Below are 14,632 nucleotides of genomic sequence, written 5' to 3'. Positions count from 1 at the left end.
AACTTTGGCTGAGAATAATAGGATATTTGACACATGACTGGCCACACACCATATTGAGGCTAAATTTCTCCTGCTTAATAGGCCTCCATGTTTCCTACTAGGTAAAAATGAGAAAACTTGGACACAACATATATGGCAATAAATTGTACTATTTTCTTTAAATATACATCAAGATTATTTAATATAATTATATGACATTGAGCTATCGAGCTAAAATCGAGCGAGCCAGTGTTAGCTCAAGATTAACTCGTTTCTCTATCGAGCTACATAAAGTGTTCATACTCAGCTCATTTCTTTTCGAGTCGATCTCGAGTCGAGTCAAAATACGAGTCGATCTCGAGCGGCTCACGAGCCTCGAGCTTTTCTTGCAGCCCTAGCTCCAGCCAATCCAAACCAGATCAAACCAAATGCTTCCTACTCTGGATAATTGAAAAACTTGAATCATCCCGACCCTCGCGTCGCCTCCAAGGCGACTCGGGGAAACCCTGACCCGCTGCGCCAATGTCAGAGGAAATCGCCAGGCGAATCCCGCGCGGCGGATGGCGGCGAAGCTTTCGTCTCGTCCGCGCGGGATGATCTCGGCAGCGCAAGCTCTAGGTGGGGGAGGCTCGACCTCCAACGTGGAGGCCATCGCGACGCTTCCCATTGGTCCTCTGCCCCGTCTCGCGTTCCCTGTTGTCAGCCCCGCAAATGCCTCCTTGGTTGGCGGTTTTTCGGCCTTCCGTCCGGTTCGGCGGCGCCGACAAGTCCCCCTTGCTCGGCACTTCGGAGTGGGGCACCAACCCCCACCCTGCTTCCTGGTAGTTTGGGGGCATGGTCTGGAATCTAGGCCGCTGCTTCGCCACGTCGGGGTGTTGGTACTTGGGCTCCAGATCTGGTCTGTGCCCCGATCTGGCCTGTTGGCTGGCAAGGAAGGTGGCCCTCATGTGGCGGTGGCGTCGCCGGCGCGTTGGAGGTGTTTGGACCAGCGGGGTTCTAGGTCGACGATGTAGTTGTCTGATTGCATGGGGGTGCGGAGTCTGGGTTGCTCCGGGCGAAATCCTGATGACGCGACATCCATGGATGTCGCCTCCCCCCTTGGGGTCATCATGGAGCTCTCCTCTCTCCCCAGTCTCGGATCTCATCTTCAGGTGAAGACCTTGACCCTGTGGTGCAAGGTCGGACGACTGCGTCGATCCACGTCGCTTCCCCTTCTGATGATGTGGCCTTGGAGATGGTGATTCCCTGGGTGCTTTCCTGGGGCTGCACTCACATGAGATCGTGATTGACAGCGGTCAATTGACCATGTGGAGCTTCATGGTAGTGTCCTGTCTGGCAACGATGCTGGTGGTGCGTGGTGCAGAGTCGCGGTAGGCCTTCCGTAGCCGGCTCTTTATGGGGTTTTCTCTTGGTCTCATTGTGGTGTACTGGCTTTGCGGAGTCCGAGCTGCCTCCGAACGGCCTAGGAGGCAACGATGATGGTTGTTCGGTGGTCTTCGGAGGAGGTCTTCGTCGGTGTGAGTCTTGCATATCTTTTCTGCATTTGTCCGTCTTCAAAGCGGGAGATGTCTCGTCGCTGCTCCTGGTGGACAAATGTTTGACATAGGTCGATGCAGACTTTGTGTAGGTTGTTGCGGTGTGTGCCACGCCGATGGGGGTTTGCGGTGAACTCAAAGTCGCTATCTCACAGAGGAGTGATGATGATCACACCTGTAGTCTGCCTCGACGGTGCTCCTCTCTCGGTGGCATGTGTGGGTAGCCAGGTTGGCTGGTGGTGCCCCTTCGTGGGTTGTAGCATTTTCTCCCGCGCCGCCCCCCGCACGAGAGGGGAAGAAGCCGCCCCGCTGCTGCCGGCTCCGGCCAAGCTTTGCCCAACTGAGCCACCAGGCGGCGAAAAGGGATGGGGAAGGAAGAGGGGAACGACCCGGCGGCGGCACGCTAGGATTCCCTCCCCGTCGCCTCGCGAGAGCGACGCGGGAGGGGCTGAGGGGGCCGAGGCCCTAGTTTTTCATAATTAACCGGACAATTCTCTTCTTCTTTATTAGTGAGATAAGGCAAAACTTTTGCCTCCATTTCGATTAAAAAAATGCTTCCTACTCTGGTGGAGTACGTCAACAACATGTGGTGCTGGGTGACAATTCACGTCTACCCCTTTTGGAAGCTTTTGATGTGAAAAAATTGACTTAGTCGTAGGTGTTAATTTCATATCTTTTAATTGCTCATTTGTGGATTGTGGTATGTTCTGATAAGAATGATCGGGTGCTTCACAATAATGCAGAGGCTGGGGTTTTGACCTCCTTACAAGGTCGCCTCAGTCTGGATTTGGTGAATTCGCAAGCAATGGTGTGGTCGGAGGGTTGGCGGGTTCCGCACTCATGCGTTTGACGGATTCGTGGTAGGTGTAGCAACACAAGGTCAGGGTTGTGATACTTCAAGCAAAGGCCTTGTGTTGGGTTGTCCACGTTGATGACGGCGTCGCCTTTGGTCATCATTTTTTCTTTGTGGAGTGTGATAGTGAAGCTTCCACACCTTGTCCTCCAACGTGCTTCCACACCTTTCAATCGAACGGCGACGGGGCCATTGAAGTCGGTACCTCATAGGGGCCGTCGTCTTGTGGCCATTACTTCGTTGTTGGTTGTGTGATGTCTTGTGCAGGGGAACATTGCCCTTGGGTGCGACCAGCAGCTCACTTTCATCACAACGTTCCCTTGGCGGTTGGATGCCCTTGGCGGCGACTGTGGCGCTCCTAGTTCTTCACAATGGGGAGTGATTGGAAGGCAAGTCGGTGGCTTGTCCCTTTACGTCTTCTAGACGTCGGATCTCTTTTCGACTGATTCAACAACACCCGGCTCCGCCACGACTTTTTTAGCGCCGCGGTGCGTCCTGCGGCGTACGTACGTACGTACGCCGGCCAGGCCTGCATGCATCGACCGCCCGGCCGGCCGGCCGCGTGCTTTGCAAGTTGCAACCTCGTGCAACAGGGTCAAGTGCGGATGGACGCATGCTTCGCTCCGTGCTTCCGTCCGTCCGCCCGTCCGTCCGTGTAGCTCCAACTCCCAGCTCCAAACCAGACCAAACCAAAGGCGAATAGGCGATCGATCTGTAGCTACGTTTACGTCAGGAGCACGCGGCGCCGGCACGACTTTACCTGCGCCTTGTGCGCACGCCATCGGCCGGCCAGGCGCGTCCGCGAGCCTTCATATCCTTTTCATATTTGATATGGATATCAAAGTTTGCGGATAGTCAGAATGTATAAGGATGATATATATGAGGGGTCTGGTTGAATCACGTTTTTTTTTCTTTTCTGATCGGACGCGTTCACAAATGTATGAAAGATGGTTTGAGACGTTCGGCCGCAGATGCTCTAACTCACGCACAACCGCACTGCAGCCAGCGGGCAACATTGCCTACCAGCCAGAGCCCAGCCTGCTGCTGACTGTTGACCGGTCGCTGCATGCGGTGTCCAAGCTCTCAAGTCACGCTTTCTTCTACAGTACTTCCGCCACTAATACTAGGTGCCGGCACACCGTCGACTTCCAAGTTCCAACCAAATTGGACTGACTGACCGACCGACTCGCTTTGGCTCCACTCCACACGTAGTACCTACGTTTCCTGCTCCACACGGCAACGCTAGCTTGTCCCGCTAGCTCATCCACGACCGGTGACCCATGCTGCACCTCTAGCACGATTTTAGGTTCCCCATCACTAGTCATATATGTGCTGTAAATTAGTTTTTCCGGCCAATCACTTTCGTCTCTACTATCGCAGTGAATTCCATTTTTTACCCTTTAATTTCACATTTGTGACATCGTTCACCTCATTTAGCAGTTTTTTTACACTTTACCCAGTTTAATCAAGTGGGTGTGTGCATCACTTTTTGAGGGAAGGGTGTGTGCATCGCTTGATGCAAAGGCCGGTGTAGCCCCCTTTAAAAAAACTGTTTAAACAAATTTGTGTCATAAGTTACCCCATTTATTTTCCTTGTTTTTAGGTGTTTTCTTGTTTTTTCTACTGCATGTGCCATGTAGGCGATTCACTTTTGATTTTTCTCTTGATTTACTTGCATCGAAGCGAAGCGAACCGACCAAACCAGGCATCTAGTCACTTAACAAGCCCACACCCACGACGACCTCCTCCGCACCCACGGGTCCTCCATGTGGTCGCCAACCCCTCCTACCATCTACCGTAGGGTTATGGCTCTCCGACAACGCAACTTCACTAGGATCTCGTCGTATTCAGCTCAATGTTGGATCTCCTCCCGGGAGCCTCGTTCTCGGCGGTTATCCACGCCTCGGCTCTCCACCTACCGTCTCCATGTACATCACTGCCTCGACAAGCACCTCTGGTCACCCCTCGCCTCCTCTTGCCATGCTCCCTCCATCGACACACGTCCACCATCTCGTCGACTCCCATTGGATGGCAGCTCGCCGGTCATCATCTGCAACCTCTGTGGCTGCTCTAACCTGGTGCCTCGACGCAGGCCTGCATCTGGTACTTGCTCCGGGAGAAATCCTCGTTGATTCCGGCGTTAGACGGTCACGACAACTCCAATCTCGCGTTGCTTATCTTCCTAGGGGCATGGTCCTTGAGTTGTACCTGATCCACTCGGTATGGGCTCCGGACGATATTTCATTGACGACGTTGTCCATGGACATCATTTACCTTCTTGAAGGCGTCATCTCGGAGCCCTTTGCCGTCATCCATCCACCCTACCTATTGTGTGTTGTCTAGTCCCTGCTGATGCTTGCTCAAGATGACAAGCTTCGTGCTCTTGGTGTTGACTCTGTTCATCTTTTTCTCAATGATGGCACAAGATGCCTCCCGGATTTGCTAATAGTTTTGATTTCCCGTGGCGGAGTTCCCATTCAAGGTTCGTGTTCATCGCTGCTCTCCTGACTTGCATTGCTCCAATTGTTCTGGAGGCTGGAGCATATGGTCATGCTATGACACTCGTCGACTATGGATACTCCTGTGTTGCACCTTGGGGTTCGGATACGCACGCCGGTGCCATCGTCTGTTTGCAAAGTCTTGGCATTGTGATCTTTCGACGACACCCGTGATCTATTTGCGCCATTCATGATGGAGTCTGTTTTGTCTGCTAGCTACGCCGTGCTTTGTCATGGGTACCCATTTCTTTGTCTCTTCTTCTTTTATCCTTGTTATTTGTTCGGTTTTTGGCCCGGTTTTCCGCATGGATGCAATCGACTTGTTGAGATTCTCTTTAGAAAAAAAAAACCTTTCTAGCGGGGGACTAGTCCTACATGCAGCCGTGGTCCACGTCTACGGGTCTTCTCTCCCTCGCAAGTCCTGAATTAGTCCACCTTGACGCGCCCAACTAATCAATCCTCGTCCATCAAAGCCGCCGCTTTCCGCGGCAGTAGCGAGCGAGCGCGTCGTCCCGCTCCTCCCCTCTCCTCTCCGCGGCTGCCGCCTCGCCACGCCACCTCGATGAGGAGCGGTAGCAGCAGCAGCAACGCCGGCTCGGCGCCCAGGAGGAGGCCGATGAGCGACCTCATCGGCGCCGGCGCCAGCGCCAGCGCCAGCGACGACCTCTCCCGCTACTCGGTCGCCACCACCACGGCCTCGTCCGAGCGTTCGTCCGGCAGCAGCGGCCGCGGGGCCGCCGCCTTCCTCGACGCCTTCCGCTCCTGCTTCGCCCCCGGGGACGCGCGCTCGCCGGAGACCTCCCTCTCCGACGTCGACTCCGACGCCTCCCACCAACGTACGTGCGCACGCGCCTTCCCTCGACCTCTTCTCCGGTGGCCTCTCTGCCCTTCTGATCCCACGATGCCATTTTTCTCTTCTTCTTCGTCTTCTAATTGTGACATGTTATTTGTCAACCGTGCCTGGTCAACGCGTACGATTGTACTTCAGCTTTGCTTTTTATAACTCGGTTGTACGTACTACGTCTTTCTAGGATCGGATCTTTGCAGGTGCACTGTTTTGTGTACTGATGTGTACGGCAATAACAGCACAAGATGCAGCATTCTCCTCTTGAGCCTTAGTTTAATCAGATGTCTACAACACACTCTCCATCACCATCAGGTTGTACTTCCTCCGTCCGAAAATACTTGTCAATCATTTATAGAACAAGTATTTCCGGATAGATGGAGTACTTTTCTAATTACTACTCTCTCTGATTAACTTTTTTGTGAATCGGGTGTATATAGATACGTTTTAGCGTGTGTTCACTCATTTCGGTCCCTACTTAGTCCATATTGAAATATTAAAGTATCTTATATTTGTGAACAAAGAGAGTAGTACGTATTATTTTCCACTTGTTCCATTTGATTTGTCGTGATTTGATCATGACCGGAACCCATCTTGCTCAAAGTGTTCGTATCATTTGCTAATTCTTTCTCCGACTCACAGAGTAAGCAAACCCCATCGTAAAGTACCATTAGCGAATTCCTTCCCTCTTTCAAGGATAGCCTCCTGCGTGCCACTCACATTCGTTACGATATATGCATCCTGGAATTAATGGATACTGTTAAATTCATGACACTATGCAAATAACACTTTGCTTACAAGAACCATCGTTAGGCTCTCTGTAAACTTGAGATGTGACGGTTCTTTCCTATGAATGAATCTGCAGACTCGCAGTCGCTGAGCTCTCAAGGTTCTACCAGCGGGAGCACTTTCGAGAGCAGGAGATCAGCCAGAGGGCTGTATGGCTCCACCCTCAGGAATTCTTCAGAAAGGGAGATACCTGGAGACAGAAAGTTCACCTTACCAGAGATTCAGAAAGCAACGAAGAACTTCTCGCCCAACCTCAAGATTGGGCAGGGTGGTTCTGGGACAGTGTACAAGGGTCAGCTCAGCGATGGCACCCTCGTCGCCGTCAAACGGGCCAAGAAGGTTTGCACCATTTACTTCTTATACATACGATCAGTTCTCAAAACCTGGCGACAGTTGCATAACATGTCTATGTTCGTTTTCTTTTCGTTCCAGAATATGTATGACAAGCACATGGGCCACGAGTTCCGGAACGAGATAGAGACGCTGCGATGCATCGAGCACCTGAATCTGGTACGGTTCCATGGGTTCCTTGAGTTTGGTGGTGAGCAGTTGATCATTGTGGAGTATGTTCCCAATGGCAATCTTCGAGAGCACCTTGAAGGTAACAATCATAGGATCCTGCCCTTTCCTCCTATGGGGATGACAAGTGCCATGGTTTTTGCTAATTCTATCGTCTTACCGAGTTTAGACGTGTGCAGGTCTGAATGGAAAAGTCCTGGAGTTCTCTGTGAGGTTGGAAATCGCGATCGATGTGGCCCACGCTGTCACCTATCTTCACACCTACTCTGGTAATGCAGAGTAATTATTAATGTTTCTTTGCATTTTGGTTTCATGTTTGTCAGGTTATTTGGATTTTTTTTCCTATTTTGGTTGTTTTGTTCTTGCATCTGAAAGGTTTGCAAATGATATTGGGACACTGGGTGGCCAATACTTGTTTGGATCAGAAATGATACCCCGAGAAGAAGTTAAAGCAAGGTCATTAAGAATTTAATCTAGCACTAACTTGATTTAGTTCAGATATGATGACGCTGCAGAATCCTTTAGTAGAAAACAGAGCACTTGGTCTGCTTTTGCTTAACTTCACAAGGAAGATATAGCTGCATCACAACAACCAGTGCCTAGGATATTTTCCTAGTACCAATAGGAATTAAAGCCTCTATTTAAACTGAGATTCAACTCTCCGAACCAAATTTAGACCAAAACTATTACTGGTGATAGGAGATGACCACAGAGGTTTTATGTCAAATATCTCAATTCAAAAAGGGAAAAACCATGACTTGTTGCACTATTAGGGCCTGACGTGCAGATGCCCCAAAAACAAACATATACGACCTGTGAAGAACCACCAAATCAGTTAGACTCTGACCCATATATTTCACCGATGCAGATCAGCCGGTCATCCACAGGGACATCAAATCCTCAAACATTCTTCTCACAAACAACTGCCGAGCTAAGGTCGCTGACTTTGGATTTGCGAAACTGGCTCCGACTGACGCCACCCATGTCTCTACTCAAGTCAAAGGAACAGCAGGGTACCTTGACCCAGAGTATCTCAGAACATACCAGCTCACTGAGAAGAGTGATGTCTACTCCTTCGGAGTGCTGCTAGTGGAGTTGGTTACTGGGAGGCGCCCGATCGAACCAAAGAGGGCGATCGTCGAACGTGTCACAGCAAAATGGGTTAGTTTGTGCCATTCTTATCATTATCTTTGTACCTTTAATGGTCAATATGAAATGAAATATGTACAATACTCCCTCTGTCCCAGAATATAAGAACGTTTTTGACACTAGCATAATGTCAAAAATGTTCTTATATTCTGGGACAGAGGGAGTAGTTCATAAAGATCGACGACTTGTCCATATATCTGGTTTTGCTAATTATAAGTGTGCTCCATTTATGGTGGGCACAGGCAATGGAAAAATTCTCGAAGGGCGATGCGATACTAACACTGGATCCGAATCTGGAAGTGAACGACGCGACCAACCTGGCGATCGAGAAGATGTACGAGCTGGCCTTGCAATGCTTAGCTCCCAAGAAGAGGAACCGGCCGAGCATGAGGCGGTGCGCAGAGATCCTGTGGAGTATACGTAAAGATTACAGGGAGCTGGCTCGACCAACCTCCTCTTGAACCAAAGCAGCTCATACGGAGCAATCAAGAAAACAGAATGCAACAACATCCCAGTTTGCCTCACTTCAATTCAAAGCTAGCATGGAGGTGTGGATCAACCGACCGCTGAGCTACGGGCTGCCAAACTGTCAATGGGACCTGTGGCCTTCCTAGAAATTGTGTGCTTATTAGGTATCAGCTAGGAAGAGTTACATTGAAGTTCCTCCTACACAGCTGTACACGTAGATAGTCGCCTTAGCAAGCACAAGCAATTTCAAATATGACTTGAATATACGATGGTGTCTGTATGTTGTAGAAGAAAGATGATTTCTGAGGAGAGCATGCATTTCCCATGTATTAGATGCGTTCTCCTGTATATGATGAACAAAATTCAACAGCAGTGGCATATCTTACTTTTTGGGTGTTTGTGTGCGTCATCGTCAATGTTTTTGGCATAGTAGTGCAGAAAATTACAAGAAAACTACAGCTGCAAGAAAAATACCGCATAAGAAATTACAGATGTATATTCGTATTCAAACCTGTCTGTGTTCGCTCATGTGTGTGGTGGTGCATCTCCACTGGACAAAATAGCAAAACCCCATGTCTCCATCTCTCTGCCTTCTCTGGTGTTATATGGACCGCATGCATATTCTTTCGTGTCGTAAACTTTCTCCTTAATAAATATACATGCGGATCTCGAAATAGAACAAGAAAGAGCCCATGTCACATTCTCTCTGCTGCTTTGTCTCTCTTATGCTGAAATCCCAAATCCTGACATCTAAGATCATTGCCCCTCACCGCTCCACTACTTGTCTGTGACCTGGTTCGATGCTCATTCCGAGAGGTGGTTTTTTGGCTGTTGGGTCTCCCTACTTCAACACACATCACAGCATCTATTTGCTATAATACTTACGCTTGATACCTATGACAGTGTCAACTCAACTGAGGTGGGCCACCATAGTCCATCATGTTCCATTGGATTTTTTTTTGACCGTGCATGTGCTTATGACTATGGCTTCTCATCGTGATGATGCAAAATGCAAATCCAGACATAGATTGCTGAATGACGTGTGTACTTGCCATTTCCTGAGAAAATCATGTTTGTTTGTGTTCTATACACATATAAACGGAATGAAAGGCTAGCAACTATAAGTACATACCTTTCTTTTTCGCAAATTTCAAATGGGCATATGTTTTCACAAAAGTTTGTAACCGCATATGTTTCCATAGCGCCTATCAGACCCCCACTGTCGCTCCGTCGCAATCCCAAATATTAGCCTATTGGACCCCACCGTTTGTTGCTTTGTCATAATCCCAAAGTTTGTTGCTCTGCCGAATACAACACCTTGATTCGAGCCATGCGAATTCCCAAGAATCCTTCAAGGCTACTCAAGTTAACCAACTTTGATGAGCACCACACAACGCTGCCTCTGCATTAGCCCACATGGCCAAACCTTAAGAATGCCGGCCATGATGCCACCAACAAATGCGAACGTTGGCCATTAACAAGACGATCAACCCAAAGCCTGCCTCAGAGATGGTCTGCGGGTTGAGCATGTCAGCATGCGATGGGATGCGGACTTGATGCCAGCAATCTACATGTTAGCATCAACCTACTACTTTTCTAGAACGCGACATGACATTTCTAGAACTAAAAATCATGATTCGGGTGTGTAGCCCTACAATGAATTTAGACCGGGCAAGACTGAGGTGACCAGTTCGCCAGACCAGGTCTTGTGCTAGCTCTGCGCCTGGACCAGAACCCTAGTAGATCTATGTGTTCTCTTCATTATATGCATAGCTCCTAGCCCATGTGTATTTGCCATGGTTAGTTTCTTGCAGTTTAGCATCCTTTGCGATTTTAACATTTTTGTGGTTAACTTATTGCAGTTTAGCATCATTTACACTTGAACATTTATGTGGTTAGTTCTTGCAATTTAACATGGTTTACATTTTCCATATTTATGTTTAGTTTCTTGCAATTGACAATCGTTTACAATTTTAATACTTTAAGGGTTAGTTTGTTGCAAATGAACGTCGTTTACACTTTTAACACTTATGTTGTTAGTATGTTGCAATTGAACATATAGTTTACACTTTTAACACTTAAGTGGCTAGTTTGTCGCAATTGAACGTCATTTACACTTTCAACATTTACATGGTTAGTTTCCTAGAGGTTGTGACGCCGCGGCAATAAGCTAATCATTGTGATGCCGAGGAAAACTACATGGTTAGTTTTTTTTTCATGACTGGCTGTTCATCAAAAGTTGTGACACAAACTCTTGCCCTTCCTAGAAGCCAATTTTTTTTCAAAGACAAATATCGACGGAGTGATGCGCTCAAGATAAGAACAAGAGAACTGTCAACTGAAGCTGCATAAATCATTTATGTGCCACTATTCACAGTCGTGATCTCAAAGAAATACACCTCCGGAACCGGTGATTCACTTGGAGCAACGAAAGGACCAATACTATGATGAACAAACTGAACTCTTTATTCCGCAACGCCGATTGGGACATGCACTTCAACACTCACATCCTCCATCCACTTTCTTTGTCCCTTTCGCACCATTGTCCTCTCCTGCTCGCGGATGACAAGGGCCCTCAGAGACCTCGCTCCTTCAAGTTTGAGAATTTTTGGACCACGATGCCGGGCCTCACTGACATGGTTCAAAAGGCATGGGCGAAGCTAACTTCACACTCTGAGTCTTGCCAGGTGCTACACCACAATCTGAAAAAATGGGCACCAGGCTCACTGAGTGGAGTAGGACACCTTTTTTCAAATCAAAAGTCCATCTTCATGGCGCTCCGCTGGTCATCCTCCACCTAGACATAGCCCAGGAAAGCAGAGCATTATCCTTGAAAGAAATGGACCTCTGCAAGAGGTTAAAAAGGAGGGTCATCTCCTTATTAGTCATCGGGAGAGCTTGAAAGCATCAATGTGCTAAAATGACCAATCTGAAGGAGGGTGATGCAAACACCAAATACTTCCACCGGAAGGTTGATGCGCGAAGACGCAAAATCACATACACAGACTCAAACACAACCATGGGTGGATCACCAAACATGAGAAAAAAGAGGAGCTCATTTGTTATCATTTCAGTGAGGTTTTGGGGAGAGGGAACTAAGGTCCCTTGACCTAAACTGGGGCGAGCTCAACATGGAGACTCATGTCCTGTCAGATCATGAGGACCCCATCTCTGAGGAGGAGCTTAAAACGGTGATCAATGACATGCTCACTGACAAGGCCCCAGGGTTTCACCGGGCTTTTCTTCAGATTTGTTGACAAATGATGAAGGGGGAGATGATGGCAGTGGTCCGTCTGTTTGAGGATCCACATAGTGCCAACCTTCATTGGCTTAATTTGGCCAATGTGGTACTTTTGCCAAGAAGGAGGGCGCGGAGGGGATACCGGATTATAGGTCAATTAGCCTCATCCACATCATTGCAAAGATCATTGCAGAAGTCCTAGCGAACAGACTGCACCATCACATGAACGCCCTTGCCTCGAACGCGCAAAGTGCATTCATCAAGAGAAGGTGCATCCACAACAACTTCATGTACATCAGAAACCTTGCTCGGAGGCTTCAAAAGAGCAAAAACCCCATCACTCCTTTTCAAGCTGGACATCTGCAAAGCTATAGATTCGATCAAATGGGAATACATCATCGACCTTTTGCAGAAAAGAGGTTTCCTCGCCTCTCTCTATGCGGATGACGCGGCGGTTTTCATGGCGCCCATCAAGAGGGACATTGACCGGCTATCTCAGATTTTACACTGCTTTGGCAAGGTCACAGGCCTTGCAACCAACTTTCAGAAGAGTTCAGCCGTACCCATCAGATGCGGCAACATAAACTTGACACCCATCCTTCATAACCTGCCGACCAAAAGATCCTCCTTCCCAATGAGATACATGGGGCTCTCTATCTCGATATGGCAACTGAAAAAAGTGGACTTTCAATTCTTGGAGGACAAGGTGGCAGCTAAGCTCACTCCTTGGGATGGTGGCAACATCACTGCCATTGGACCCACCGCCCTTGTAAAACCAGTCCTCTCCTCCCAAGTGTCATACTACATTATGCCTCTCATCGTTCCCTCGAGCACCCTACACAGGACCAACAAATTGGAGAGAGCTTTCCTTTGGGTTGGCTCGGACAAGATAACAGGAGTGAAATGCAGAGTAAAATGGGAACTGGTATGTAGTGCGTACGAGTGTGGAGGCCTTGGGGTGCTCAACGCAGACAAGTTTGCGTGAGCTTTGAGACTCAAATGTCCATGGTTTAAATGGAAAGAGCCTTCCAAACTGTGGGTTGGCATGGGCAACCCCTGCGATGAACATGACCTCAATCTCTTCTACACATCCACCACCATCACCGTAGGGAATGGAGCAAGAATCTCCTTCTGACAGGCTTCATGGATTAACAACCGGAAGCCCAAGGAGATAGCTCCACTCATTTTCAAGGCTTCATTGCCAAAAAATTGAAAGGTAAGAGAGGCGCTCAACAATGGGCCTTGGGTTGCCAAAGTCAAAGTTTCGGCCAACTTCACCATGGACCACATCCACCAATTTGTGGCCCTCTGGGCGACCATTCAAGGCTTCCACCTTGATGAGCATGTTGAAGACAATATTTTGTGGAAATACGCAAACAATGGGCACTACTCCACAGCCTCCGCCTCTCTCCAATGGATCACATGATATGGAAAGCTTGGGCCCCTCCCAAAGTCAAGTTCTTCTCTTGGTTGGCTAACCAAGACCGTATTTGGGCCGCCGACCAACTGGCCAAGGGAGGATTGCCTAACTGCGACCTTTGCCCACTCTGCAAGCAAGTCCAAGAATCCGGTCCGCACCTCTTCTACAAATGTTGGTTCACGCTCCGTCTTTGGAACATGGTGGACGACTGGCTGCAATTGATTGAATTCGATACTTAGTATTGGCATCTAGAGGACTCTGTTAGTGTGATTGGTGGTCGAAGAGATCCGACGAAACGGGAAGGCCATGGCGTCCCTTACAATGCTTGTCGGTTGGACCATTTGGAATGGTTGGAACACACAAGAATGCACCAACAACAATCCTGCTCAACAACATTAGATGTGAGATCAAACTTTGGGTTTTAACCAGAGCAAAAAAAATGGGCACTATTGTACCAGGAGTGTGAGTCCTAAGTAGTTTGGGGCTTGTAACAAAAATTCTATACTCTTCTTAATCAATATACAAGGCAAATCTTTTGCCTCCGTTTCAAAAAAAAGAGTCTGAAATCCCAGCCGGACCTTGAGATATAAACCGGGGAACTGAAACTAGCTTCACACTCGCGCTCGCCTGCTCCCTCTTATATGTAGACACAGAGGTAGTAGTACATCCGGTTGGATTAACTGGATTGGCTCGAACCGCACGCGGCGTGCAGCAAGAGCGTGCTGCTGTGCTCCGGTCGTATCGCAATACTACTACTGTAGTACGTGTTTATCTGGTGAGGCGGTCCTGTCAGCCAAGGGGAGGCTTGATTACGACTCACTAGTATCTACTCCCTTCATTTGACAATGTAGTGGGTCTGCGCCTCCTGAGATCTAAGTTAAAATATGAATCCAGTGATATAATTTTTGCTTCCACCGCAGTCGATCTAGCTGGTTAAATTTGAATCTCAGAAAACGTGGGCATACTACATTATGGAGGGAAGGGAGTATCTAAGTAGGTGCACAAGAGAAATGTCAAGGATGCAGACTAGTACTAGACCACTAGTAGAACCAGGCGAGGCGAGGTCGCCATCTGCCCGACACTCGTGGAACAGTAGGATGGATGCGCCCACTTGTTGGACAGCTCCTGAAGGTGATCTCGTTTGACGATTCAGCGAGTAAAGCTGTCAGCTGTGACCCTGAACCTGAACGAGAGACATGTTTTCGAATTGGCCATGTTTTCGAATTGGCCTTTCTTCTAAGTCGCCAACCAGCAGTCCGCGTGCCCTGAATGTAGCGTTTACGCGCTAACTTCACGTTGTTATCTTGTTCCCGAGTTGATTTAGAGGACTAGACCAT

At 48.6% G+C, this 14,632-nt stretch overlaps 1 protein-coding gene across 2 annotated transcripts; it reads left to right on the top strand.

The window, feature by feature from the left end:
- The first annotated feature begins 5,332 nt into the window (after nucleotides 1–5,332).
- Nucleotides 5,333–9,024, top strand: LOC119287636 (calmodulin-binding receptor-like cytoplasmic kinase 2). 2 transcript variants are annotated; one of them, XM_037567215.1, is made up of 6 exons: nucleotides 5,333–5,701; nucleotides 6,575–6,837; nucleotides 6,931–7,099; nucleotides 7,197–7,286; nucleotides 7,886–8,178; nucleotides 8,409–9,024. In XM_037567215.1, the coding sequence occupies exons 1-6, from the start codon at nucleotides 5,428–5,430 to the stop codon at nucleotides 8,625–8,627; spliced, it is 1,308 nt and encodes a 435-aa protein (XP_037423112.1). In that variant the 5' UTR covers nucleotides 5,333–5,427; the 3' UTR covers nucleotides 8,628–9,024. The 2 variants fall into 2 exon arrangements, with proteins under 2 accessions (XP_037423112.1, XP_037423113.1); XM_037567216.1 differs by lacking the exon at nucleotides 5,333–5,701 and adding an exon at nucleotides 5,735–6,024.
- Nucleotides 9,025–14,632: the final 5,608 nt, after the last annotated feature.

This window comes from Triticum dicoccoides, chromosome 4A, assembly GCF_002162155.2.
Source record: "Triticum dicoccoides isolate Atlit2015 ecotype Zavitan chromosome 4A, WEW_v2.0, whole genome shotgun sequence".
Taxonomy (NCBI): Eukaryota; Viridiplantae; Streptophyta; class Magnoliopsida; order Poales; family Poaceae; genus Triticum; species Triticum dicoccoides.
This window is presented reverse-complemented; position numbering and strand designations above follow the sequence as displayed.